The sequence below is a fragment of the Cervus elaphus genome, chromosome 24, assembly GCF_910594005.1.
Source record: "Cervus elaphus chromosome 24, mCerEla1.1, whole genome shotgun sequence".
In the NCBI taxonomy this organism is placed as follows: domain Eukaryota; kingdom Metazoa; phylum Chordata; class Mammalia; order Artiodactyla; family Cervidae; genus Cervus; species Cervus elaphus.
The window spans coordinates 33,966,068-33,991,433 of record NC_057838.1 but is presented as its reverse complement, the minus strand read 5'-3'; the positions used below and the strand labels follow the sequence as shown (position 1 = coordinate 33,991,433).

The window sequence follows — 25,366 nt, the reverse complement described above, 5'->3', positions numbered from 1 at the left end:
CTCTGTGTGAGTGGCACGGGCGCCCTGGGTACAGTGATGAGGAGTTCAAAGGCACCACGGGTCCAGGCTCTCCCATCCTGCCTCTGAACAACAGGAAGTCATCCAGAGGATGGCTCCCAGGATGCCTTTCTACCTCCTCCCCTCCAGACCCCAGAGGCCTGTTCTGTTGACTCTCCTGGTGTTTGGTTCCAGGACATCCCTGATGGCCGTGCCCCTCCTTCCTCCTCTCTACCCCCTCCTCATCCTTCTTCTCCTCCTCCGCTTGGCTAATGGTAGATGAGGGGAACCTTCCAAAGGCTTCCCACCAGACCAGAGAGGGGCTGCCTGGTCCTTTGTGAGGCTACCCATTGTTTGGGACCCTGGGGAAGAATCTGTCCCTGCCCCACCCTCCTCTTTTTTAACTGGGATGCCTGGCAGATTGCTCAGTTGAGGACCATTAACTGTGGTGGATGCATTAGCCCACGTTTTCAGGAGGAAATGTATGCCTGAAGTTTATTTGTTCAACTATCTACTTAATAAGAATGTTGATTAGGAAGAAGAAACTTCATTTCCCCCCCTAACTTATCAAGGTATTATGTGGCAGTGACAGAAAAATTAGGAAATACCAAAGAAAAATTAGCAAATAGAATTGTGCACATAAAAGAAAATTAGTTCTCCTTAATGTTGTCACCAGGCAAAAGAATGGTTAACATTAATCCATGCTCCAGGCATCGCCATTGATGAACAGCTCTGTTTACCAGTCATGTGGACCAGAGTTATAACTCTGGCCTTCCTACTTGTTAATTACATATGTCTTGGGCATCTTAGCCTTTTGGCAGCTCAGTTTCCCAACAGCAAAATGGTAATAGTGGTAGTTCCTGCCTCATGCTGTGGTCCTGAGGATTTGAGAAGATTTGTAAAGGTCTCAGCCCGGTGGTGGGCATGATTATGCTTGCCAAATGCTAGCCATTATTATTAGAAATGGTGGCAATGCAAAACCTTGCTGCATGGGCCTGGCGCCCAGACTTCTGTTGCAATTATCAATGCAAGCAATACTGAGTATGTCATGCTTTGTCATTCCAGGACACTGAATTGTGTCCACTGCTTCCCATTCAGGACCTGAAACTTCTAGTAAGGTGACCAGGTTGTGATCAAAGTTCAGAGACTAGTAGGCATCCTGCTCTTTCCCGGCCTGGTCTCCACTGGGGCCAAATATTGATTCAGAGGGCCAGGAGAGACTCAGTCACAGTAGACAAGACCCTTGCCCTCCTCCCGAGCATGTATCTGCTCGCCTGCATTCATCACTGTCCCTGGATCCTTCTGGAAGTTTCTAGTGTGAAGATACAGATTCGGTCTGACTCAACATTCAAACAGAACTGGTTTCCCAGTAATCAGTCCCAGAAGTACACTGACTTCCTTACCCTTTATAAGACTTTTAAATATAAGTGCAGAAGCGAAATACTAATGTCCGCGAGTGGTTTTGTTTTGGGTGCCTTTTTGGGATGTTGTTTAAAACGGGGGTTCCCAAACTCCGGGATCTAATGCCTGATGACAAATGTAATAACAATAGAAATAAAGTGCCCAATAAATGTTATGTGCTTGAATCATCCCCAAACCGTTCCCTCCTCTCCCCTCCCTGGTCCATGGAAAAATTGCCTTCCACAAAATCGATCCCTGGTGCCAAAAAGGTTGAGGACCACTGTTTTAAAAAATCGGTTTGCCTATGGGTGTGAAATACACAGTTAAGAAGAAATGACAGGATGACAGGTTCGATTTCAGAGAGTGGGCTGTGGCGAGCTGTGTCTCTGCACGTTGTCTCTGTATCTTTCCCCAAGGTCTAGAGATGCTGGCTGTTTCGTTTTGAGAGTTTGTGTTCTCAGTTGTGTGCAATCTCTCTGCATAAGTTCATGTTCAACGCAGTGCTCTTTATCTCTTGCAGCATCTTGGCTGCTGGAAGGATAAATGAGTTTTTCCTCGCTGTTTCTCACAAGCAGCGAACTGAGGTTCTTTCATGGTTTGTTTTCAATACCTGCCACTCCTGCAAAGGGAGGAGAAATGCTTCTTGAGGTTTCCCGATGATCACTGAGGCATAATTCTTCTGAAAAGAAAACTTGGCACCCGGAAAGCAATTTCAGGAGAGAATACTTTTCCACGCCATTCCAAGTCTTGTGGCATGGTGGGGTGAATGCTTTCTGGCAGGGAAACTGGAGTAAAGAGATGGGCAAGGATGTTTAAGGGGGCCTGGGTTCGGAAGGGAGGTCTGGGAAAGACCGAGGTGACCCTAAACATATATACTCCAGGTGCCTGAGGAAATGATGAGGAGCTACTGCAGTCCACGCCAGCACACACTCTTGGCACAGAACTGAGCTTGTTTTTTCTTTTTACTTTGTGACTACACCGTGTGGCACGTCGGCTCTGAACTTCCCCAACCAGGGATCGAACCCTTGCTCTCTGCAGTGGAAGCCCAGAATCTTAACCACTGGACCGCTAGGGAAGTCCTTGAGCTTGTGTTGTAAATGTCAGTTTAGATTTCGTTATAATTGACTCCCACTCCTCAATATTTAGGGCCCTGATGAAAGCTCTTTCTATGAGTCATGTCAGTATTTTTGTTGATAATTTGTGTGTGGTGTTTGTGTGTGTAGTGATTACTGGGCTGTGCAGAGATTTACTGAATTTATGAACATATTCTAGCGCTGTGTGTGTTCCTGACCAAGGTTCTTAAGGGACTGCAGCCTCATTCTTCTTAGCTGCGTCGGAATGGTTTGGACCAGGTGCTGAGAGTCTTTCTCCCTCTGCATGGGTTTTGTGGTGAAGGAAGAGAAGGAAAGACAATGGAATAGCATTTGCATGAAGTGTATAGGTAGTTGAATTCTTTAAAGGCCTCTAGAGCTTTGTGGTATTTATTACTAGGTTTCCTCATATTAATTCTGTTCCTTTGGTACCTCAGCCCCAGGCCCGGCCGGACCCAAGTTTTATACCAGGTGTTTCCTTCTGCCAGAACATTCCCTGAGGCAGATTGAGCATGTTAATGTTTCCTAAGTCAGACTTTCCAGCTCCTAATCATTGCAGAGCTCTTGGCAGACTTCCCTGCAGTCTTTATATTCACTATTTATTATTGAGGGTCTTCAACTTGGAGAATTGGATTCAGTCATGGTTTTGTTAGAAACAAGCCTTACTGTGGTTGGAATACCCTGAAATGAAAGGATGGATGGGGGAAAATGTGGCTGCATATGTCCTGCTTGGCTCGGCGAATTGCTTGCCTGTCACACACTGATTTAAATTTGACTTGTAAGTAGAATGCTTTGGAAAATTGAGCTAAGCCAATTCTCAGTGACTATCCCACCCCCCGTCCCGCCCCGAACATTTCTTTCCTTCTAATAATGTTGCATATTTTACTTTGTCTAGGATTCTCAAGAAAGACATGTCTGACAAGATGTCTAGTTTCCTACACATCGGAGACATTTGTTCTCTGTACGCCGAAGGATCGACAAATGGATTTATTAGCACCTTGGGGTAAGAGCACCTGGTTTCTTGTGTGGCAGGGTTTGTTTAAGCCATCAGAACATCACCTTCAACACGGTGATTTTTCTAGGACGTGCATGTTCCCATTTTATTTGATTTTTCCAGCGATGGTTAGAATCACATATATCAGATCTCCTAATAGCCAGGTTTAACCTCTTATACAAAAATGCCATTTGCCCATCACTTCTGCAAGAGTGAAATCTCATCAGTTAGGACTTAATTCAGAGTTATTATAATTGCCTCTTCTTTCATATGTCAGAGGGAAAGTGCACAGTGTATGGGATGAATGTTCATGTTAGTATTTACGGACCCCAGGGAAGTGCTTTCGCTTTGTAAAAGCTCTTATTTTTAAATGGTGACTTGTTTGTTGTACAAGTAAAGACCAGAACGTCTCAGGTGTTTCTCTCTCTTCTTTGAGGCAGAACTTTTTCCGCTTCACATCGCTGTGTGCATCTGAAAGTTACAAATGGCATCAAGTTCTTTAAATCAGATTTCTGGTGTTCTGTTCTTTCTTCAGTTGTTTTTTCCCCCCAAGTCTGTATAAATACAGTCCCTAATGTATTCATTTGATTATCTTTTGCCTTCTTCTCCTCCTCCTATTGTCTGGAAGAGGAAATGAGAGGTGAATTAGTCCCGAAGGGCAGACACAGGCAGAATGGGGAGTGAAGGTGGTTATCTCTGTAAGGGTTGTACATGGTCTGTAATGTCTTTGCATGAAAAGGAGTGGTGGGTGGCATTGTGGTGTTTGGCAAGAGCTGGTCTCAAATGTGGGGGCGGGGGAGGAAGGCAACAATTTCTCTAAGAACCTCATTGTCACAGCAGCCAGAACCATCCTTTTAATCAGACTTCCTATTTAAAGTATGCTGATTCTGTGGTATTTTGTAAAGTGTATTCCCAGGCACTCATTCAGTCACTCCAGCCTCAAGGAACAAGTTATTTCAGGTAAAGAATTCTATAGCTCAGCTGGATCTCTCTGAATAAAGATTTTATTTTCAAAAGTCGTCCAATAAAAATGAGTGATCCGAAGCCTTTTTAAAATCTCTTTATACTAAAGACCCACCCTTCATAACATACCTTCTGTTGTGGTTCAGTCACCAAGTCGTGCCTGACTCTTGGAGACCCCATGGTCTGCAGCAGACCAGGCTGCTTTGTCCCTCACCATCTCCCGGAGTTTGTCCAAGATACCTTCTGTAGCTTTTGGCAGAGTCCTGCTGCCTGTGCCTCTCTGTTGTCCTTCTTTTCTTCTTGGCTGATTCCTTGCTTTTTCCATCTCTAGTTGAATCTTGCATCGTCTTATTTTTCTGCAATAGTAAGTAGCAGCGGTAACTCCCTATATGAATCCTGTCAGTGTTTATAGCTCTGTGCTATGTGCTGTACATCCACCATCCCTTTAATCCCCAGACAGCTTTTTACGTAAGTTAGCATTATCATTACTGCTATTTATGTGGGCAGAAATCTCTGAGCATCAGAGAGGTGAAGTCCCCCACCCAGGGTTTCATAGCTGCAAAGACTGAGAACTTAAGGACCAGTGCTTCTAACAGTTGCCCTTGGAGGGGCCAACTTCCCCTTCCCAGCTTGGCTGACCGCGCCTCTCTGGCTAAATTTGCTCACCCCCATCCTCACGGCCTGCCCGCAACTCTTATCTGAACACCTTGTTAAGCCTCAGGCCCACCTTATGCTCCATCTCTGGTCTGTGGCCCTAATTTCTTTCAATGGTGCCGCTGCCTTTCCAGTCACCTAGGCTCACTTCCTGTCACTTGCTGAATCCACTGTGCCAGCCCCTAAAATCTTAGTACCTCTTTTTCTTCCAGAGCATCTCCTCTTAGATTTCCTATGAGGTACAGAGCTTTGGAAGAGTTTTCCGTAAGTATTGTGAACAAATTGATAATAAGGTCTTCCCCTTTAACGTGAGAATGACCCCTCTTTTTTTTATATTAAGTTTTGGGCTCTAGTCTTTCCTTTAGATGAATATTTTATTCCCCTGGTTCTCTGCACATACTTGAGGTGTAGAAATGGATTTGGAAAATAAAGTTTGACCTCTTTTTCCTTCTCATATTTTTTACATTTATGGAGCGCTACTTGTGGATGACGATGAGTGACTGCCAATTTTTGTGGAATCAGCATCCAGCGCTATTTATGTAACCCAGTCCCATTTATATAGATGAAAGTTACCTCCAAATGGCTTTATTGACTCACTGAACTTTAAACTCACCTAGGGCCTTGGAAAGCCCAAGTGTGTGGCATGTAGTGTCAAGAGAAGTACTTCTCAATCACATGCGAAACTTGTGAAAATAAAGATTCTTGGATCCCGTCCTGGAACACGGCTTTAGTAGGCCGGGGGAGGATGGGCACTTGGTATCACTATATTTAAGAAACAAAAAGGCTCATGAACATCTCCCTACTTGGGAATCCATGAGACCAACTCTTCAATTTTACAGATGAGGACCCTGAGACCAGCGGGAGTGAAATGGTACAGTCCATGGCATGCTGCTAGCAGGTGGCTGAAGGCCATCCACAGTTCATTTTCTTCTAACCTAGACTGGGACCCTTTCTCCTACCCATACCTCCTTGTCTGAGAACTTGATTAATTTACCAAGCCCTACGTTGACTTCCAAGGCACGCCACCCCACTCCCCACCTTTATCCCCAGCTCCTGCCTACACATATTAGATCTGGTGGCGTTTCCTTATTTATACTTGGAGGGGCTCACGGTTTGTAGGGCTTTATGTATACACTCTCTGCCCTTGATTTGTGCATGAACGTTGAGGCTGTGACCACACGATCCCTCTTGTTAATGAAGGGAGCCTATGTCTTAGAGCCGAAGGAGGCAAGTTGCTAGTGGACTATTCTAGACACTTCAATTCATCCACTAAATAGATACTGAGTCCCCAGCCTGGTTAGGAAGTGTACTGGCCCTGGGTGAAGGGTGGAACCTTCTGGGTCACAAAGCAGGCAAGCTTTCTGCCCTCAAGGATCTTGTTAACCTAGTGTATCATTTGTGTTTCAGCCCAGTGAGATGGGGAGTGGCGGGGAGGGACAGAGGCCAGGCAAAGAGAGCTGGGGCAGGAAGGACCTGGGGACTTCATGAGAAGATAGGGACTCTGATTTAGGATCTTAAAAGATGTGTGAAAGAATTTTAGGATGTGTTGGCAGATTTTGGAAAAGAAGCAGTGAGTGTTAAGGCTGTTTATTTAATGGTAACTTGCCTTTAGGATAAGACATAAATTAATAGAAGAACCCTTGGAAAACCATATTAGCTGGTAGCAGGTTTTGTGACCACTTGAAAAATGAGCTAATCCTGCCTATACCAGTTCTAGGAACTTGGAAAAGTCATGTAAACTCCTCAGAGCTTCAATTTTCCTCATCTGTTCAAATAAAATTTTCTTTTTTTTTTTTTTAAACAAATCAGTTCTTCTAAAGGCGTTGTACAAGTCAGATTGATCAGTTGGAATTTTAAACATGGGGTCTTTATATATAATTTGAGGCAGGCTATTTGTCTGTAATTTTGTGCACTTTCCCCACTAGTCCTTTTGAAGCTCCAAAGTCCTCTCTTACTCCCATGCTTGTGTATGTAGGGTTCCCTCCCCTTGAAAATGCTCCCTTCTTCTTCATCCTCCGCCTCTATTTCTGTCTCCAGTAGTTCCCAGTTTGACCTCTTCCACAGGCAGCTTCTCAGATAGCCTCAGGTGCAGTGAGTTTCTGGCTGTATTTTGTCCTCTTCTCTTAGAGCCTATAGGTTATATGCTCCTTGTCAGTTTGTCTTTCTGGCTCCTGCATGAACCAGCCTTGAGCTCCCAAAGGGCAGGGACCTGCCTCCCACCCATGTTCACATCCCAGGGCCTAGTTCGTGCCTGGCATGGAGTGGGCCCCTTGGCTACCATTGCTTGGGTGCAAGGACCTTTTGCTGTGCGTCCGACCTGAGCTTTAGTACATGCTGAGCTTACATTGGGGCTTTCCAGGTGTCTCAGTGATAAAGAACTCGCCTGCCGATGCTGGAGATGCAGGTTCAATCCCTGGGCGGGGAAGATCCCCTGGAGGAGGGCATGACAACCCACTCCAGTATTCTTGCCTAGAGAATCCCAGGGACAGAGGAGCCTGGTTGGCTACAGACCATGGGGTTGTAAAGAGTCGGACGCGATTGAGCATATATATGCTGTTACACACATGTTCAGGTCTCTTCTGGATGCGGTTAAGGGAAAAGAGCCACAGAAAACAGTAGCTTAATGTGTCCATTGCAGAAGCAGAGTCTTGGGCTCTTGAAGGAGGTTTCACTCTCTGGCTGGAGGCTAGGGCAGCCTAAGTTTTACATAGGAACAGCCCTGAGTATTTGAGTTTTGCCTAATTGCTTAGGGTTTTATTTTCTTAGACTTGGTTTGGTGCAACATTTATCTTTCTTCTCTTTGCAGCCTGGTTGATGACCGTTGTGTTGTGCAGCCAGAAACCGGGGACCTTAACAATCCACCCAAGAAATTCAGAGGTAAGTTGGGGACCATTCCGGAGTGGGTCCCTTGCCTCATTTGAAAATTCATGAAGTCTGTTGCTGTGTGTAGATATAGTTGTTGGTTTTTTTTTAAGTCAGTCATAGGTTTATTTGCCTACATATTTTTAAGATGTATGAGGCCAGTTTCAGGCTTTCTGAACTCTTAAAAGGCATAAATAAGTTCATTGTCAAGATCAGGAAGGCTTGTATTAGGACCTTCATTTTTTTTCACTTGAATACATGCTGGTAAGCACGAATTCAGTTTAAAGCCCTATACTTGTGTTTGAACAAGTAGGATTTATGGATTGAGTCACAAGGAACATGTGGTATTTCAGTGGAACTTGGTGTTCCATTGGGACCTTTGCTGTCCTTACATACCTCACCTTGGAGGCTATTACTACACTTAGCTTTTGAGTTAAAAGGCATAGATGGGGCAGTCTTCCTCCTGGTGGCCTTGACTGTTGGCTTTCTTTAGGGACCTCTCGTGTTAAATGTCTTCCATGGAAGGTAGATTAGTGTATTGCTGCTGCTGCTGCTAAGTCGCTTCAGTCATGTCCGACTCTGTGCGACCCCAGAGACGGCAGCCCACCAGGCTCCCTCGTCCTTGGGATTCTCCAGGCAAGAACACTGGAGTGGGTTGCTGTTTCCTTCTCCAATGCATGAAAGTGAAAAGTAAAAGCGAAGTCGCTCAAGTCGTGTCCAACTCTGCGACCCCATGGACTGCAGCCTACCCGGCTCCTCCGTCCATGGGATTTTCCAGGCAAGAGTACTGGAGTGGGGTGCCATTGCTTTCTCTTAGTGTATTGCAGGAGGTGTCTAAAATATAGTTGGTATCTTAAAATGAAAAACATTTTGTTGTTATTTTTTGCTGCTGTTGTCGTTAGCGCTTCTCAGCTCTGGCTACGTAGTAGAATTATCTGGGAGAGATATTAAATTATGTGGCTGCCCAGGGCCCCTCTCCAAACAAAGAATCTCTCAAGGTTGGGGGCTAGGCACTGGCATTTTTAGGGCAGTGATTTTTATTTACAGCCAGGGCTGAGAACCCAGTGGGTTAACTATTTGATTGATGGCCTCTGTCCCAGAGAGTTTAAACCTTGCTGTTTGCAGATTGTATCTTTCGAGTCATGACTTCTTTTTGTTCTTACGTGATTTAGAAACTGTTTGAGGTTTTTGAATAAAATCTCCAGAAATTAGAATAAAATAGGAGGCATTTGTTCAGATGGAGAGAAGCCATTTGGAAGGTGTTTGACGTTGTGCTGCATCCAGTTGGCGTGAGGCTGCCAGGAGCATGTTTTCACCTGGGGGAGGGGGCTGGTGGGAGTCCGTTTAAGAAAAAAAATCATTAACATAAGCCTATACACTTCTGTTGCCTTTTTCTTCTCAGTTCCTGCTCCATGTCACCTTCCAAATCAGAATCCTGAACGCAGCAGAAAGATTTGATCCAATGATCATAATCCCATCACTCACTTGTAGAATTAAGCCCTTCCTTCTGAATTATATAATGTGCTGCAGTTTTACCATTTAAAAGAGCCAAGCATGAGGGACTCTGTGCCAGCATTGAGTGTGGCCACACTCATACTGTGCCGAGGGCTCTGCCAGCATTTCTAGGGGGTCTGCTCCCCCTGGGAGGGGATTGAAGCCCTCGAAGGTGGAGGTTTAGTAACTTGTCTGGAATCATAGAGTTGGTGATGGATGGAGTAGGAGCTGGGATTCTCAACTTGGGCTGAGAAATCACCCGGGGGACGTTCAAAAACACCCACTTTTGAGTTCCACCTCCAGAGATTCTCATTTAATAGGCATTTGAGATATTTTGAAAACTCCCTGGTTGAGTCTCCCTTGCAGCCTAGGTAATGAACCACTGCTCTTAGGGCCTGAGCTATAAACCCGTGGCTTTATTATGCAGCAGGAAGCTGGTCCACACAGTGCCTTTACAGGTGGGACCAAGTGGAAGTGATGTGGAGCCTATTGCCTGGGTCCAACGTGAGCTCCTATCCTATTCTGCAACTGGGCTCTGAGAGCTGGGAAAGGAAGCTGAGAAAGATGTTAGCATACTGTTTAAAGTTAACCAGTGGCTATCTGAATATAAGTTTAGAACATTAAAATAAACAAGATCATAGCCAGAGGAAGTCAGAAGAGATGTGTGTTTTCCTGGCACTAGAATAAAAGTGCCTGGTGCTTAGATGTATATCTGGTGGCCAATTGAAAGATTTTTTTTTTTTTTGAGATAAAAGTGACAGTCCTGTAGAGGCTATTTGCAAAGAACCAAACTGGCAACCCACACCAGTATTCTTGCCTGGAGAATTCCATGGACAGAGGAGCCTCGCGGGCTTGGGGTCGCAGAGTCAGACGTGACTGGGTGACTTTCACTCACTCAAACTCTGTTTATGGCCTGGCTTGGTTCCACCAGTGGTCATGTGACAGTGAGTTGATTTGTTGACTGTCTTTCCCCATAAATTAAAAATAAAGTGTTCTAGGTTGTGAGGTTTTTTTGTACTTGTGGGAAATCTGGTTCAAAACATGCTTTGTGGCAGGCCTTGTGAATGTAGGTCACGGCTGCCTAAATTCCTCGTGGTGAGTGGGAGGCCGTCTGCGCACAGGTGTGGGGCCCTGACCTATCTCCTGTTGCGGCCACTGGAAGGTCTCTTGCACCCTGGAACCTGGGCGATGTTTTCCAAAAAGCAGCCCTTCAATTGTGGTGTAGTGTTTGAAACATTTTTCTCTAAAATAGAAAGATGTTTCTTTTGAAAGGTATTACTGCCTTTCCAAATACAGATCTGTTTTGAAGGTTGAAGTCATTTTGATGTTTAGAAATGGTGCGTTGGGCAATTGGGTGGCATTTCTTGTCCATTTCCTTGCTGTACCAATGCACCCTGAAATTTACCAGTCACATATGGAAAAGTGAGATGCTGGCAAGTGGCTGGTTAAAATGATGGAGCCTTTACCTGAGCGATCAGCCAAGCTACACTTTGTCATTTGAGTTTGCTGTTGCTTCCCTGCCAAGTTACTTCCTATATTGAGAGCCATTTCCATCATAAGTAAATGGAAACCAAAGGCCTATTGATGTGTGTACTCCCTGTGGCTTCTGACTTGGGGTTTTAATTCTGGGAGCTTCTCTTGAAATCTGTAAACCTAGCAGTTAATAACGTAGGCTGCAGGATTGGGCTTCCAGGGTTCAAATCCAAATTCTGCTATTTCTTAGCTCTATGACCCTGGACAAATGGCATAACCTCTGTGAACCTTGCTTTTCCCGTCTGTGAAACGCGAGATGGTATTAGTCCCTTGCTCAAAAGGTTATTGTGACGATCCAATGCATGTTCCAAATTTAGTACTGATGGTCCTTAGTTAAGGGCTTGGGAAGCCTCAGTTACTCCTGTGTTTTCATTCCCAGTTCTCAGTACAGAGCCTGATCCTCATAGGTGGTGGCAGAAGGGACAGAAGCTGTATGTGAATAATGATAAGAGAATAATTATATATGGTTCGTCTTTTTGTCTTTAAATGCTTTGTGGGTAGCAGTGTGTACATGGACCACATGGGCCTGGATTCGAGGCCCAGTGTTCCATATACAAGCTGAGTGACCTTGATGGATTACTTAAATTTCTGAACTTATTTCTTTGCTTATGAAATGGAGGGAAAAGAATTCCTTCCTCATAAAGATATAGGAAGGAAGGTAATATGGCTAAGGAGCCAAACAGAGTACTTGGGTACATGAGGCTTGCTCAGGTGACTGGAAGCTGTTATTTTTTCACAGTAGATGCTGATGAGTTAAACTGTTGAACACACTTGCTTCTTTTGGATGAGTAAAAGTACACTTCTAAGTGAATTGCTTTCTTTGAGATTCCTTTGAATGTATCTCCTGCCCCTGACGTTGTTGTTGGTAGGAAGAAAAGATTGGCTGCAGCTCTGTTTCATGGAAGCCAAGGCATTTTCATTATCTGAATGAATTCTGGACCATGTCCTTGTCCTCTCAGTGATGAGAACTGATGTGTAGAATCATTCAATTAATTTAGTCCTTTTGTTAATGTGGTACCATTTTAAAGCGCCCGTGTCAGTGGAAGGTAAGGCAGAATCTCTCTTCTTCCTCATGGGGGTCATTTTGCCCATAGTCTGAAAATAGAGAAGGCAAACATCAGATTGAAACTGGGAATAGAAACTTTGTGGTTAGTGATTTCCTTTCTCCGGATTGTCTTTTCCTTTTCATTCCCACCCATCCGTTCCCTGTCCTAAATACGCTGGCATCTTCTACAAAGAGAAGATGGAAGCTAACAACCACTGTCCATTTCCATCCTAGAAGGTCTGCTCTTTTAAGTTGAACCTCTAGTGTTGTTGGAGTAGAAATAACTGGGGCTTCTGGGAAACAAGATCAGCTTTGATGGTGATGATGACATTTATTGTGTAATCCCTTTTTTCAGATCGGGGAAATTGTCCAGTTCTTGCCCTCAAAACTTGATCTTCTCCATCTAGGTCAAGAGGCTAACTTTGACCTCATGTTCTTGATCTTGTACGGAGGCTATGCTATCAATGTTCCCAAGGTGTGAGAGATTTTTAATCTTGTAGCTAAACGGTTAGTTTTAGAAGAGAAGCTGTTTTGAATGGTAACTCAGAATTAAAGATGTGGGGAGGGGCTTGGGCAGAGAAAGGTGAGGAGAAAGGAAGCATTTCGATATCGTTTGGTGGTTCATATGAACTGGGGAAGAGCTCAGAGATCAGGCTGAAAGTGTGCATATTCTAGCTCAGCATCTCCCTTGTCCTCTGTATTTTCTCTTTCTCTCCTAATCAAAGTTGGTTTCAAGTGCAGTAATCCACTGTGTTAACGTGTTGTGAAAATGAGTCAAGCATTGAGGTCGTTCTGTGTTCCAGCTGCTGGCCTTGATGATGAAGAGAGGTGAGATGACTTGAACACAGTCTCCCTGGCTTTCAGGAATCTTTACACGTGTCACAGAGAAATAGACCCACATTATAAATAACAGTACCACATTATAAATAACACTAGGGACTTCCCAGGTGATGCATTGGTAAGGAATCCACCTGCCAATGCAGGAGATGCAAGAGACATGGCTTTGATTCCTTGGGTTGGGAGGATCCCCTAGAGAAGGAAATGAGAACCCACTCCAGTATTCTTGCTTGGAAAATCCCATGGAAAGAGGAGCCTGGTGGGCTGCAGTCCCTGGGGTCACGGAGAGTCGGACATGACTGAGCACATGTCACATCAACATTGATAGAGCATTTACATTGTGCAAGGCACTCCCAGTGGATTCTCTCTTTTAATCTTTGTAACCTTCCTCTGAGGTACAGATATGGGTGTTCCCATTTTACAGATGAGGAAACAGAAGCCCTGAGAAACATGGTCAGTTAAATATCCCTTCTTAGAGTGATTGTTATTCATTCCACAGACATTTATTGAATACCTCCTATGCACCAGCCATTTATACTCCAGGGAAGAAAGATCCATTCTCAAGGAAGTCAGTGCCAGTTCACAGTTAAAATCTTCAAGGAACGTGTTGAGAGTGATTTGTTGTCTACGTGACAGCTATTTATAAGGGAGTGGGGGCCCAGCTGGTGAAATACCCTTCTGTAAGGTACGAAAGTCACCCCTGTTATCTAGTAGTTCTTTGGGTCAAAGTAGATGATGCCACTTGATGAGTGTTCTCTCCTGAGCTTTGCAACACCTCCTCAGCCCAGGGTGTGTCTCTTTTATGCCTGATGCCTTTTGGGCTGACGAGGTGGAGGAGCCTGCGCAGCATCACATGGCTTGTGAGTGTCCGAGTCAGACCAGAACTCCCTTGCAAAGGCCTGAACCCAGGGCTTGGTTCTCCCTCTCCCCGCAGACCCTTCCGGAAGCAAGAGGGTTCCTTCAAGCCATGGTCCTGTTACCTGCCGTCTCTAAATGAGAACAGATGAGGTTATTACTTCTCTGCTGTCTGTCCAAGCTCTTTTTAACTTTAATTTGGGACCGTATGAATGAGGAAGATGGAAGCCTTGGACGCTTTGACTTATTGCATTTTTTAACTTTTTGCCTGTCACTGGGGCAAGCTGTGGGGTATGCCATCTGTGACCTGCAGCGTTCTTTGAATTCTATTTGTAGTGCAAATGAGGGTCTGTCTCCTGAGTGAAATGTTGGCTGAAGACTCCTGATAGCTCAGTATGTGTTCACTTTAAAACAATGACAGCGTAGGAATCATGGTCTCAGATGATACTAGGATGAAGAAGAGTGTGTTGGTTGGCTATGATAAACCACTCTGGATCTAAAGGCATGGCTGTGAACTTGAGAATCAGACTTCAGGTCTTTTCATTTTCATTGGACTCTTCTGTAGTCCCAGAATGCTTGCACAGTTAGCCTATCTTTTGGAGGGCTTGTGGATTTATTTATCTATTTTTGTCTGTCCTGGGTCTTCATTGCTGCCTACGCTTTTCTCCAGTTACAGTGAACAGGGACTGCTTCTCTAGTTGTGATGCGTGGACTTCTCATTTCAGTGGCTTCTCTCGTTGCAGAGCATCGGCTGTAGAGCACATGGGCTTCAGTAGTTGTGGCTCATGGGCTTTAGAGCACAGGCTCAGCACAGGCTTAGTTGCTCCAGGGTATGTGGAATCTTCCCGGACCAAGAATTGAATCCATGTCTCCTGCATTGGCAGGCATAGTCTTTGTCACTGATCCACCAAGGAAGCCCCTCCTAGCAGCTTTGAAGAGGGGCCTCAAATAAGAATGACATTTTTCATGATCAAGTGATGAGAAGTACTTGCATACCAGCAACCTACTTATCTTACTTAACTTACAAACTGCCGCACAATTGCACTCATCTCACACGCTAGTAATGCTCAAAATTCTCCAAGCCAGGCTTCAGCAATACGTGAACCGTGAATTTCCAGATGTTTAAGCTGGTTTTAGAAAAGGCAGAGGAACCAGAGATCAAATTGCCAACATCCGCTGGATCATCAAAAAAGAGAGTTCCAGAAAAACATCTATTTCTGCTTTATTGACTACACCGAAGCCTTTGACTGTGTGGATCACAATAGACCGTGGAAAATTCTGAAAGAGATGGGAGTACCAGACCACGTGACCTGCTTCTTGAGAAACCTATATGCAGGTCAGGAAGCAACAGTTAGAACTGGACGTGGAACAACAGACTGGTTCCAAATAGGAAAAGGAGTACATCACGGCTGTGTATTGTCACCCTGCTTATTTAACTTATATGCAGAGCATGTCATGAGAAACGCTGGGCTGGAAGAAGCACAAGCTGGAATCAAGATTGCCAGGAGAAATATCAATAACCTCAGATATGCAGATGACACCACCCTTATGGCAGAAAGTGAAGAGGAAGTAAAAAGCCTCTTGATGAAAGTGAAAGAGGAGAGTGAAAAAGTTGGCTTAAAGCTCAACATTCAGAAAACTAAGATCATGGCATCTGGTCCCATCACTTCATGGGAAATAGATGGGGGGAAAGTGGAAACAGTGTCAGACTTTATTTTGGGGGGCTCCAAAATCACTGCAGATGGTGATTGCAGCCATGAAATTAAAAGACACTTACTCCTTGGAAGGAAAGTTATGACCAACCTAGACAGCATATTAAAAAGCAGAGACATTACTTTGCCAACAAAGGTCCGTCTGGTCAAGGCTATGGTTTTTCCAGTGGTCATGTATGGATGTGAGAGTTGGACTGTGAAGAAAGCTGAGTGCCGAAGAAGTGATGCTTTTGAACTGTGGTGTTGGAGAAGACTCTTGAGAGTCCCTTGGACTGCAAGGAGATCCAACCAGTCCATCCTAAAGGAGATCAGTCCTGGGTGTTCATTGGAAGGACTGATGCTAAAGCTGAAACTCCAGTACTTTGCTACCTGATGCGAAGAGTTGACTCATTGGAAAAGACCCTGATGCTGGGAGGGATTGGGGGCAGGAGGAGAAGGGGACGACAGAGGATGAGATGGCTGGATGGCATCACCGACTCGATGGGCATGAGTTTGAGTAAACTCCGGGAGTTTGTGATGGACAGGGAGGCCTGGCATGCTGCAATTCATGGGGTCGCAAAGAGTTGGACACGACTGAGCGACTGAACTGAACCTACTTCTGTGATGATAATCTGACCGGAGATTTAGGCCGAGGTGGGGGGGAGTGGCTCCTGTAGGAAAGATGTAGAAAAACCAGTGGCACTGAAGTAAGGAGCCCACCTAACCTGAGAGCTAGCATCTGACCCAGGCTCTGCCACCAACCGCTGTGATGCCGTGGGGGAAATCACCGCCTTTCTCCAGGCTTCGGTTTCCCCATCTGTTCAATGGGCTTTAGCTTGAAGCCGTGATCAGCACCAGAAGCAGGCTGGTTACCATTTCACAAGGCAGCGCTGGTGTCCAGGAGCCTCTTGCTGTCCAGAAATAGGTTTGTGTTTCTTTGGAATTATAGGTCTTCTTTGTCAAGATAAGACAAGTGGATGGTAGCAGCCAGGTCTTATTCTGAGGCCAGGTGGGGACACGGCCAGGATCTTGGGTCACAGGGTCACCTGGACTAGGGTGACGGTAACAAACTCAGCACTCAACTTTCTTTCACATGCGCTGTCCTTTGCTGCCCATTGTCTAATTGTTGCTAAGCAACATTATTTCTGCCTTTTTTTTTTTTTTTTTCCTTTTCTTTTGGCAAGGCCTTGAAGGCATGAACCGGTATCTTATTTAGTGTTTAAATACCCACACGCCAAGGGGAGGGCCGCCCTTAAATTTTGTTTGTTCTTTTGATTGTAATCCATGATGGGCCTTTTGCAGTGGGACTCTGTTTCTGCCTGTCGTGTTAAATAAGGCCGAGAAATCAGTCTATTTAAGGTGCTTGTCAAGTATATGCCTTGAGGCACATTCAAGCTTTTGTGTGTGCGTGCAGCTGCTTTGTGGGAAAAGTCTCTGGCAACTGGTTCCGTGTTCACAAAATCAATTCAAATTTAATAAAAAGATTAGTAGGTTTTTTATAATCTTCATTTCAGATTTACCCGCTTATCCCAATCTTGCACCAACAGACGCCATCTAAAGGGAACAACACTGTAATTTAAATCAATTCCCCAGGAGACATAGAAGGCTCCCAGCATGTCACACAGTCACTGGTGTGATGCCTGCCGCTTGATTATACTGGAGTCCCACACACTGCACGTGGCCCTTGCTGGATTCCTGCCTACTTGCTCAAAGCTTTGAGATGCTTGTCTGAAGGTGCTGGGTGTCCTGCGCATGGGCAGAGGAAAGCTTTTTGCTCCGTTGCCTTGGATGGCTTTGTTTTTGAATAGCTGAGTCACCTCTGGAAAGTAGACCTTAGACCCCTGTTATATATTCGTTGACTCACAATAATCTGTTCGCTAATGGAGAGCACATTTCAGCTCAGCATGCATAGAGTGCTTCCAGAGTAAGGGATCTGTTTTCTTTGTCATCTAATTGAATCTCGGGTCTGCTGTTGTGGCTTCCTCCATTGAGGGCAGAATTAAAGTAGACAGGGAGCACGTGTAATTGGGTCATGTTTTCATACTGTTATACACTTCTCCTGAAAGCACAGCCTAGTGGTTGATGAAGGACTTTCTTTTGGCAAAGGCTTCTATAACCTGTCTTCAGAGCGTTGATGAAGATGTGCGGTGAATCACTTGAGTTTCTGGTAGCATTTTCCCTTCCTTTTTCTTTTTTGACATTTGAGGAAATGAAGGAGATTTAGGAAGTCTCCTGGGGTCAAAAAAGCAATTCCATGTCAAAATTGGGCTTGGGATACACCTTGGATCGCTTCCCACACTATCTTTTAGGCTGTTATGTTTGAACAATGGATTTAAAAAAATTTTTGTGTTCTATCATCTAGTGTAAATAATGATAATCTAGTTTCCATAAGTGCAAATAATAGTGAATACCATGTATTGATATAGTGATTACATACGTTAATGAAATTTTATCTATTTAATTTTGATAGTTTCCTTTACGTACATTATTTAGCCCTCATTACAATCCCATAAGGCAGCTACAGAGCCATGAAGTCTTCCCCTCTTATAGATGAACTGATACACACTAGGTTGAGTGGTGGTCAACTTACATAGCTCAAAGTGGCAGAGCTAGGATTTGAACCCAGACAATGTGACATCAGAAACGTTCTTTTTAATACCTACTCCAAACTATCTTTAGAAAGAGATGGGCCTTTGAGTACTCCTTTGCAAAATTACTGAATTCCTTCTTAATCGGTTTCTTCCTCTTTCTTGTTGTTCAGTCACTCAGTCATGTCCAACTCTTTACGACCTCATGGACTGCAGTATGCCAGGCCTCTCTGTCCTTCACTATCTTCTGGAGCTTCCTCAAATTCACGTCCATTGAGTCGCTGATGCCGTCTCACCTTCTCATCCTCTGCCATCCTCTTCTCCTTCTTGACTTCAATATTTCCCGGCATCAGGGCCTTTTCCAATGAGTCAGCTACTACCAACTCTACTTCTGCTTCCTCTCCTACCCTGAAACATGACATTCTGAGATGTGCTGCTGCTGCTGCTAAGTCGCTTCAGTCGTGTCTGACTCTGTGCGACCCCATAGACGGCAGCCCACCAGGCTCCCCAATCCCTGGGATTCTCCAGGCAAGAACACTGGAACGGGTTGCCATTTCCTTCTCTGTCTGAGATGTGCTACACAGGAGCAAATGTCCTCGTACAAGAGGTACATGCTGACTGCCTCCTTAGCAGTCTTGTGGATGGTGTTTCTCACAGCTGTCTCCTGTTTCTGTCTCTGCAGCTAGATTTTGGAGCACCTGGAGGGACCAAATCTTTTGCCCTGCCCTCCTGGCCCAGTGCCCAGCATAATGCCAGTCTTTAGTTAAAAGCTGGTTGAAAAGAATTTCATGCTTGTTCTAAAATGGTTTTCACTGTTCCCAGCTCTTGCAGTGTTTTTGCTGAGGACATTTTAGGTTAGCTGAAGGCTGATTTTTTTTTTTTTTTTTAAGCAAGGGTGCCTGATGCCATCCTATAATCTCTCCCCAAAGTACCTGAGTCTGGAAAGCTTTCACAGATTTCTTATAGTTGACTTGTCTTCTCCCTGGAATGTGGACTGACTTCATCCTCTGACGGTATCTTCTTCTTGACGCCCCCCCCCACCCTGCCCCCGCCCAGTGTTGGATCTTTTTTCTCTCTTGTGCTTATAGTTTTGAGATTACCTGACTTCATTCAATACATGATCATGAAGGACAATAATTCCCTTCCTTCTTTGTGCCTGGCCTTCTGGCAGAGTCATGGCACGCCTTTGCTCTTGACTGTTGGAGCATCCCTGTGGTGTGGTGGTGTCTCATCCCCATTTTACACTGGGTACCCTGAGCCCAGAGAGGGTTAGTAACTAATCTGGACTAAGCTGGGATTTGAACCCATGTCTGGAGGGTTCTTGACGGTGTCTCTACTCAAGCACTTGAGTGAGTTAATAGAGTTGTGCTTCTCCAGACATGTCTGGGGCTGCTTAGCACCTCCTGGGGTTCCACATTTAAGTCATACTGCTCCGTGGGGATAAATCTAAAGGAGGGATAACCAGGAGGATAGGATTCGTCTCGAAGTGATGATGTTCGTGCTGAACTGTGAAAAATGGGAGAGACCGTGAGGCCTTTTAGACTAGTTGGGTGACAATATTTCTCACCTAAGTTGCTGCTGTGGCCTCCTTGCTGGTTTCTGTCCTTGTCTCTTGATCCTCTGTGTCTGAGGGTGGGGCCCGCCCCGTCTGTTCCCCATGGCCATAGGAATCAGTACAGGTCTCATGATGTTACCTGGTTGCTTGCCACCCTCAGTGGTTTCCCACTTGTGCTCAGGATAAAGGACATGCTTTTGGGGTTCACAGGGTCCTGCATGAGTCAGCCCGCTTACCTCCCAGCCTCACCTGCAGTCCCCACTCCATGTTCTCTGTTCCAGCCACACTGAGTCAGTTCATCCTGGCAGTCAGGGAACATGCTCTGCACTCTGGGCATTTCATGTCCTTTATCTTCTCTCTGAAATGATCTCCCCATCTCCATCATGCCTCCTGGGACCCCCCATCTTCCTCAGTCCCTGGAGCCGGACAGCTTGGGTTTGACCCTCAGCACTGGTTTTTGCTGGTCATGTCGCCGTCAACCTCTCAGTCTCTCCATTTGCTCACCTGGAAAATGCTAAGATTCTTGTTTGTGTCTCACGGTGTTTTGATGAGAATCAAAAGAGCCAGTCCACGTGAAACACTTAAGGAGTACCTGGCCCATATCAAATGCTCTAAACAATTGGCTGTCATGGCTGGGTTTTGCCTTCACTCTTACCCACCCCATTCATTGTGAGCTCAGAAACCATGCCTGTCTCCTCTAAAGCTTTGCACAGGCCCTGGCCTGCACTAGGCTCTTCCATATTTGTAGAATGAGTGAGGAAAAGAATGTGCATCCAGGGATCTTGCTAAAACTCAGGTCCTAATTCAGTAGGTCTGGATGAAGCCTGAGATTCTGCAATTCTGACAAGCTGCCATGCTGATGCAAGGCCCTTAGGGACAACGGCCAGTTGTATTCTCTCGCTTTAAGACTGTCACGTGGACAAGGGATGTTCAGAGCCCAAAACAACAGAGAATTAAGTCCAGCAGAGGCCAGTGACCAGAGGCAGAGTTTCAGATTTTAGGAACATGCTTCTGACTGTCATCAGTGCTGAGTGATTGCTCAAAGAAGAGGCCTGCTTCAAAGGACTGGTTTCCCCCCATTCACAGGAGACTAAGCATTTGTCAGAGATGTTGGAGACAGTTTCTACTGTGGGACAGAGGTTAGGTAGATGATCCCATCTGTCTATGTTTTCCCACCGAAGGATCCAGCTGTTTCTTCTCTTTCTGCTTCCCGTGGAAGCACTGTGTTTGGGGACATTGGGTCAGCAAACAGCTGGGGAGAGTACAAACATGCTGTCCAAGTGAGAAGCTCTCAGAGAACCAACTGTGTTCATTGCATTTTGTTGAAGACCATTGGTCATAGTGGAAAGATGGGATTACTGAATATTTGAAAAGGTGAGCAAATATAAAGAAACTTACCTGTCTGAATCAAAATCACCCCTAATCTGATTTAAATGAATAGGTAAGATGTATTGGGGGATCAGGGGGTGGTGGGTGACTGTTGGCCTTGTGGTTAAAAAGTTCTGGCTCTGGGGTCAGATTTGGGTTCAGGTCCCTCTGCCCCGCCTGTCATGAGCTGTGTGACTGGGCAAATCTCTTAACCTCACTATACCTTAGTTTCCCTGACTGGTAAGTATGGTTCATAACAGTACGGAAGTGATGGCATTATTTTAGGGTGAAGTGAGGCATGTAGGGAACACAGTTGGCTGCCTGCCTTGTACAACCTAAGCACCTAGTAGCTGAGTAGCTGGTGTGGCTAGATTTGCAATTGCCAACTTTCAGGACATCTCTTAGGAAGATCAAACACTGCCCTTCAGACGTTGATATATCTGTTTTAAAGCTTCAGGATGTGGAGTGTTCAGAGGTATCCACTGCCAGACACACTTTAACCTTTTTGAATTTTTTATACTTTATTGAGCGAGCTTATGATCAAGAGGAGCTCGAGAGCTGTAGCCTTTTGAAGAGGAGCCATCAGGCCCGTCTCTGCTTGCACAAGCCTCGATCGCAGCCTCAGTTACTGATGGGGCCTTTGCTGGAGATGGCAGGCCCATCTTATGTATAAAATTACAGGCCCAGCCGAGGGGAAGTTGTGTTTATCTTCACGCAAGCAGCAGGCATTCCGGCCACTCTTGACAGACAGGAGGCAGATATTGCCAATCTGCTCTTTTCCTGAAACTCCCCACCCCGCTGTGTGTTCTTTGTGAGTTCAGAGGGCTGCCTGCGACTTGGCCTGCAGGGGGACATTTTCTACCTGGCTGTGAGCACAGTTGAGCTCCCTGGAGAAAGGATGCCCAGTGGTTACTTCCTCGGTACTATTGGCTGAGGCAGGGGCCAGTGTGGCTCCCAGAGAAGGCAGAAATTGTGCTTGTGTCCTCTGATTTGGGGAGCAAAGTGGAGAGTGGCCACAGGTGTGGGGAGAAGAATATGTCCCTTTAGAGAGTCCCATCTTTATCCCCCTGACAAAGCCATAGCTGGAGGTCAGTGCAGAAAAACTTCAATAAGAGCAGTTGCAATAATTGAGAAAATAAGTTGGGCAATTATTTCTCTTATTGACATTTAGAAGTTCCTTTTTTTTTTTTTTTGGTCTGGTATTTTTCCGGGTACATTTGAGTTCCAATTTGGGTGCTTCTGAAATGTCTGGATATTTTGTGCTGCTAAAATTACATGTGTCTAAAAATGTTATCAGCGATGACACTTATGTATAAGCTCACTTGGACTTCTGCTAGTAAGTTTCAGAGACTGAGGTCACCCCCTCCCCATAGCCATTCTCGGAAACATGGCATTTTCAGGTAAAGGTAGAAAACAAAATAATCCAGCCTAGTTTAGCCATCAAGTAAGAGGCCTGCTCTTGAGAACTTTGCTTCCTTCTTGTCGACAAAGAATACTGGGGTTTTGTTGCCATAGTTTCAGTGAAAAATTTGACCTTAGCTACAATAACATACAGTTAGAAAGAACTAGCTAATCGGTTTTCTAAAATTAGCGTTCTCTAGTACATAAACCAGTAAGAACAGAGTATTTAATTAAATATTACACAAGGATATAAAAGCCCAGGGGAATTGCAGTCACTTGATCGGGGCAGAGAGAGGAAGGAAACCCATAATCGACCTTTACTGGTCTCTTGCAAGCTAGAAGAACTTTTTTTTCTTTCTTTCTTTTTTTTTTTAATGTTAGCATTGACTATTTTCAGATCTGTCAGGAATGAATATATAAAGCTGAGAGAATGAAGCAGAACATTCAGCATTATTTCCAGTTGTCCCTTGCGGAGTACAGACTCGCAGTGAAGAGCTGAAAAGGATGTTGGGCCATGATTCTCTCCAGGACACTTGCTGGTGGTCTCATAGTCAGCTTGGAAAGGAGAGGCATGTCGAAGGTTATTTACTGTCTGAATTCTTAGCCACTAGGTTTTAGACTTTAGTTCCTTTGAGTGCTGAGTGTGTGATTAGGGGACCAACACCCTTTGTTCTGTCTACCCCACAATTAGGCTTTGAGTGCTAATTGAGCACCCCCAAAATGATCTGTATGTAGATTATGCAAGATTTGTCATTTCTCGTCACCTACCTATTAAGACCCCTGCCTTAGCTGGTCTTTTGGTGATGGCTGAAAATGTTACTGATATTGTGTCAATCCAGAATGCTGTGTTAACATTTCTGGAGTGAAGTAGGTTTCAGGCTCTGTGGTTTCAGGACATTTATTGGGATCCCTGGGGCATCCCTGTAAAGTGGTAAAGAATCCACTCAGTGGTGAAGAATCCACTGGCCAGTGCAGGAGATGCAGGTTTGATCCCTGGGTCAGGAAGATTCCCTGGAGAAGGAAATGGCAAGCCACACCAGTTTTCTTGCCTGGAAAATCCCATGGACTGAGAAGCCTGGAGGGCTACAGTCCAAGGAGTTGAAAGAGAGTCGGACACAACTTAGTGACTAAATAACAGCAGTAACATTTAGATCCCTAGTTGATATTCTTGTCTAATTTTTCCACTGCCTGCTGTGGATGCTACAGAAGTGCAGTTGAGTTCATCTCTTTGCCAGGTTTGTTACTGGTTGAAAACATGGTTCACCGTTTTCTGGAACTTCCATTGTTGCATCTTCTTATCAATAACATTGTGATGATTATTCTCGATCAGTTTCATTTTTATGATTTCAGCCTTTTCTACCTGAAAAAAATTACTGTCATAGAATTTGAAGCCTAGGCCATATTTAAGGGGCTATTAAATATAAACTTTTTCCATTTGATTTTTTTTTTTCACCATTTTGCATGTTTCTGTATTGGGATCTTAACTATTACAATGGAAAATATGTCCTTGGCAAGACTCTTAGAAACGTAGTCTCAAAGATCATTGGATTGTGCAAGCTTCTTGACTATTTACGAGGTCATCTACCTGAACAAATAGAAATGGTCCCTGCCCTTAAGGAATTTGCAATCTTAGGAGAGATGAGTGAGGACTACTTTAAGGATTATTCTTGGAGAATGTTGAATCGTAGATATGGTTTTTATTCCCGTGATGTTCATTGTTTCCATCAGATCAGTATGCCCACATCATTTGATTTCATCGTAATAATAGCTTAAGAAAAATGCAGTTAGAGAGCTTTCTGAAAAGTGACAGCATAGATTTTAAAGTACTTCCAACTGACCTAGCTTTCACTACCCATGTGTTCTCAAGCCTTGGTGTTAATGTGGATAGCTGAATTGATGATAGTTAGCAAATACACCCACTCCAGTACTCTTGCCTGGGAAATCCCATGGACAGAGGAGCCTGGTAGGTTGCAGTCCATGGGGTCGCGAAGAGTTGGACACGACTGAGCGACTTCACTTTCACTTTTCACTTTCATGCACTGGAGAAGGAAATGGCAACCCACTCCAGTGTTCTTGCCTGGAGACTCCCAGGGACGGGGGAACCTGGTGGGCTGCCATCTGTGGGGTCTCACAGAGTTGGACACGACTGACGTGACTTAGCAGCAGCAGCAGCAGCAAATACCATTGAAGAAGCCGAGTGCCTGCTTGGCTGGCGGAATGATGAACTAGTCAGGACTCTTGGTTGTAAATAATAGAGCCACCTTGGATTAGCTCAACTTTTAAAGGGGCTTCCCAGGTGGCATTAGTGGTAAAGAACCTGCCTGCCAATGCAGGAGACATAAGGGTCCTGGGTAGGGAAGATCCCTTGGAGAAGGAAATGGCAGCCCATTCCAGTATTCTTGCCTGGGAAACCCACTGACAGTGGAGCCTGGTGGGCTACAGTCCATGGGGTTGCAAAGAGTCAGACACAACTTATCCGCTAAATAACAAAACAAAGGGACTTTTTACTGGCTTAAATAGCTCCTTCATTGCATGAAGGGCCAGGGGTGCAGCGGGGGCTCAGAAATAGCCCCATTCAGGCACTGAGTACCTTCAGCAGCCAGCTCCTTGTCTCTTCCTCTCTCTGCACATCAGTTACTTTTTTCTTCCTTGTCCTCATCTAGTTTTGGTGTCAAGGTTATACTGTGCTTCTATAACACATTGTGCAGTGTTCCCTGTTTCTCAGTTCTTTGGGAGAGATTGTGTAGCATTGGAACTACCTCTTCCTGGAAACTGTAAAATCCTTTATGTTTTCTTTATGGCAAGATAAACAACTTACCAGTAGACCATTTCTTTATGTCCCTAAAGGGCTGTTTCTCCTTGGGTCAGTTTAACAAGTTGTCTTTCTCTAAGAATGCAGCCATGCCCTCTCCATTTTCAAACCTATAATATCCTTTTATTACCTTGTTCATCCCAGAACTGTCTGGTTTGGTCCCTGTGGTAGGTTTAGCCATCTCCTTCTCTCTCGTAATGTCCACTTTGTCATCCCCGGAACCTG

At 44.9% G+C, this 25,366-nt stretch overlaps 1 protein-coding gene across 7 annotated transcripts in view; it reads left to right on the top strand.

The window, feature by feature from the left end:
- Positions 1-25,366, top strand: part of ITPR1 (inositol 1,4,5-trisphosphate receptor type 1) — a 345,839-nt gene that overhangs the window by 23,242 nt on the left and 297,231 nt on the right. For all 7 annotated transcript variants that reach the window (XM_043885522.1, XM_043885521.1, XM_043885519.1 and 4 more), the window contains exons 3-4: positions 3,385-3,492; positions 7,907-7,977. In XM_043885522.1, coding sequence (XP_043741457.1) covers positions 3,401-3,492; positions 7,907-7,977 — 163 coding nt within the window. In that variant the 5' untranslated portion in view covers positions 3,385-3,400. The remainder of the gene's footprint in view (positions 1-3,384; positions 3,493-7,906; positions 7,978-25,366) is intronic.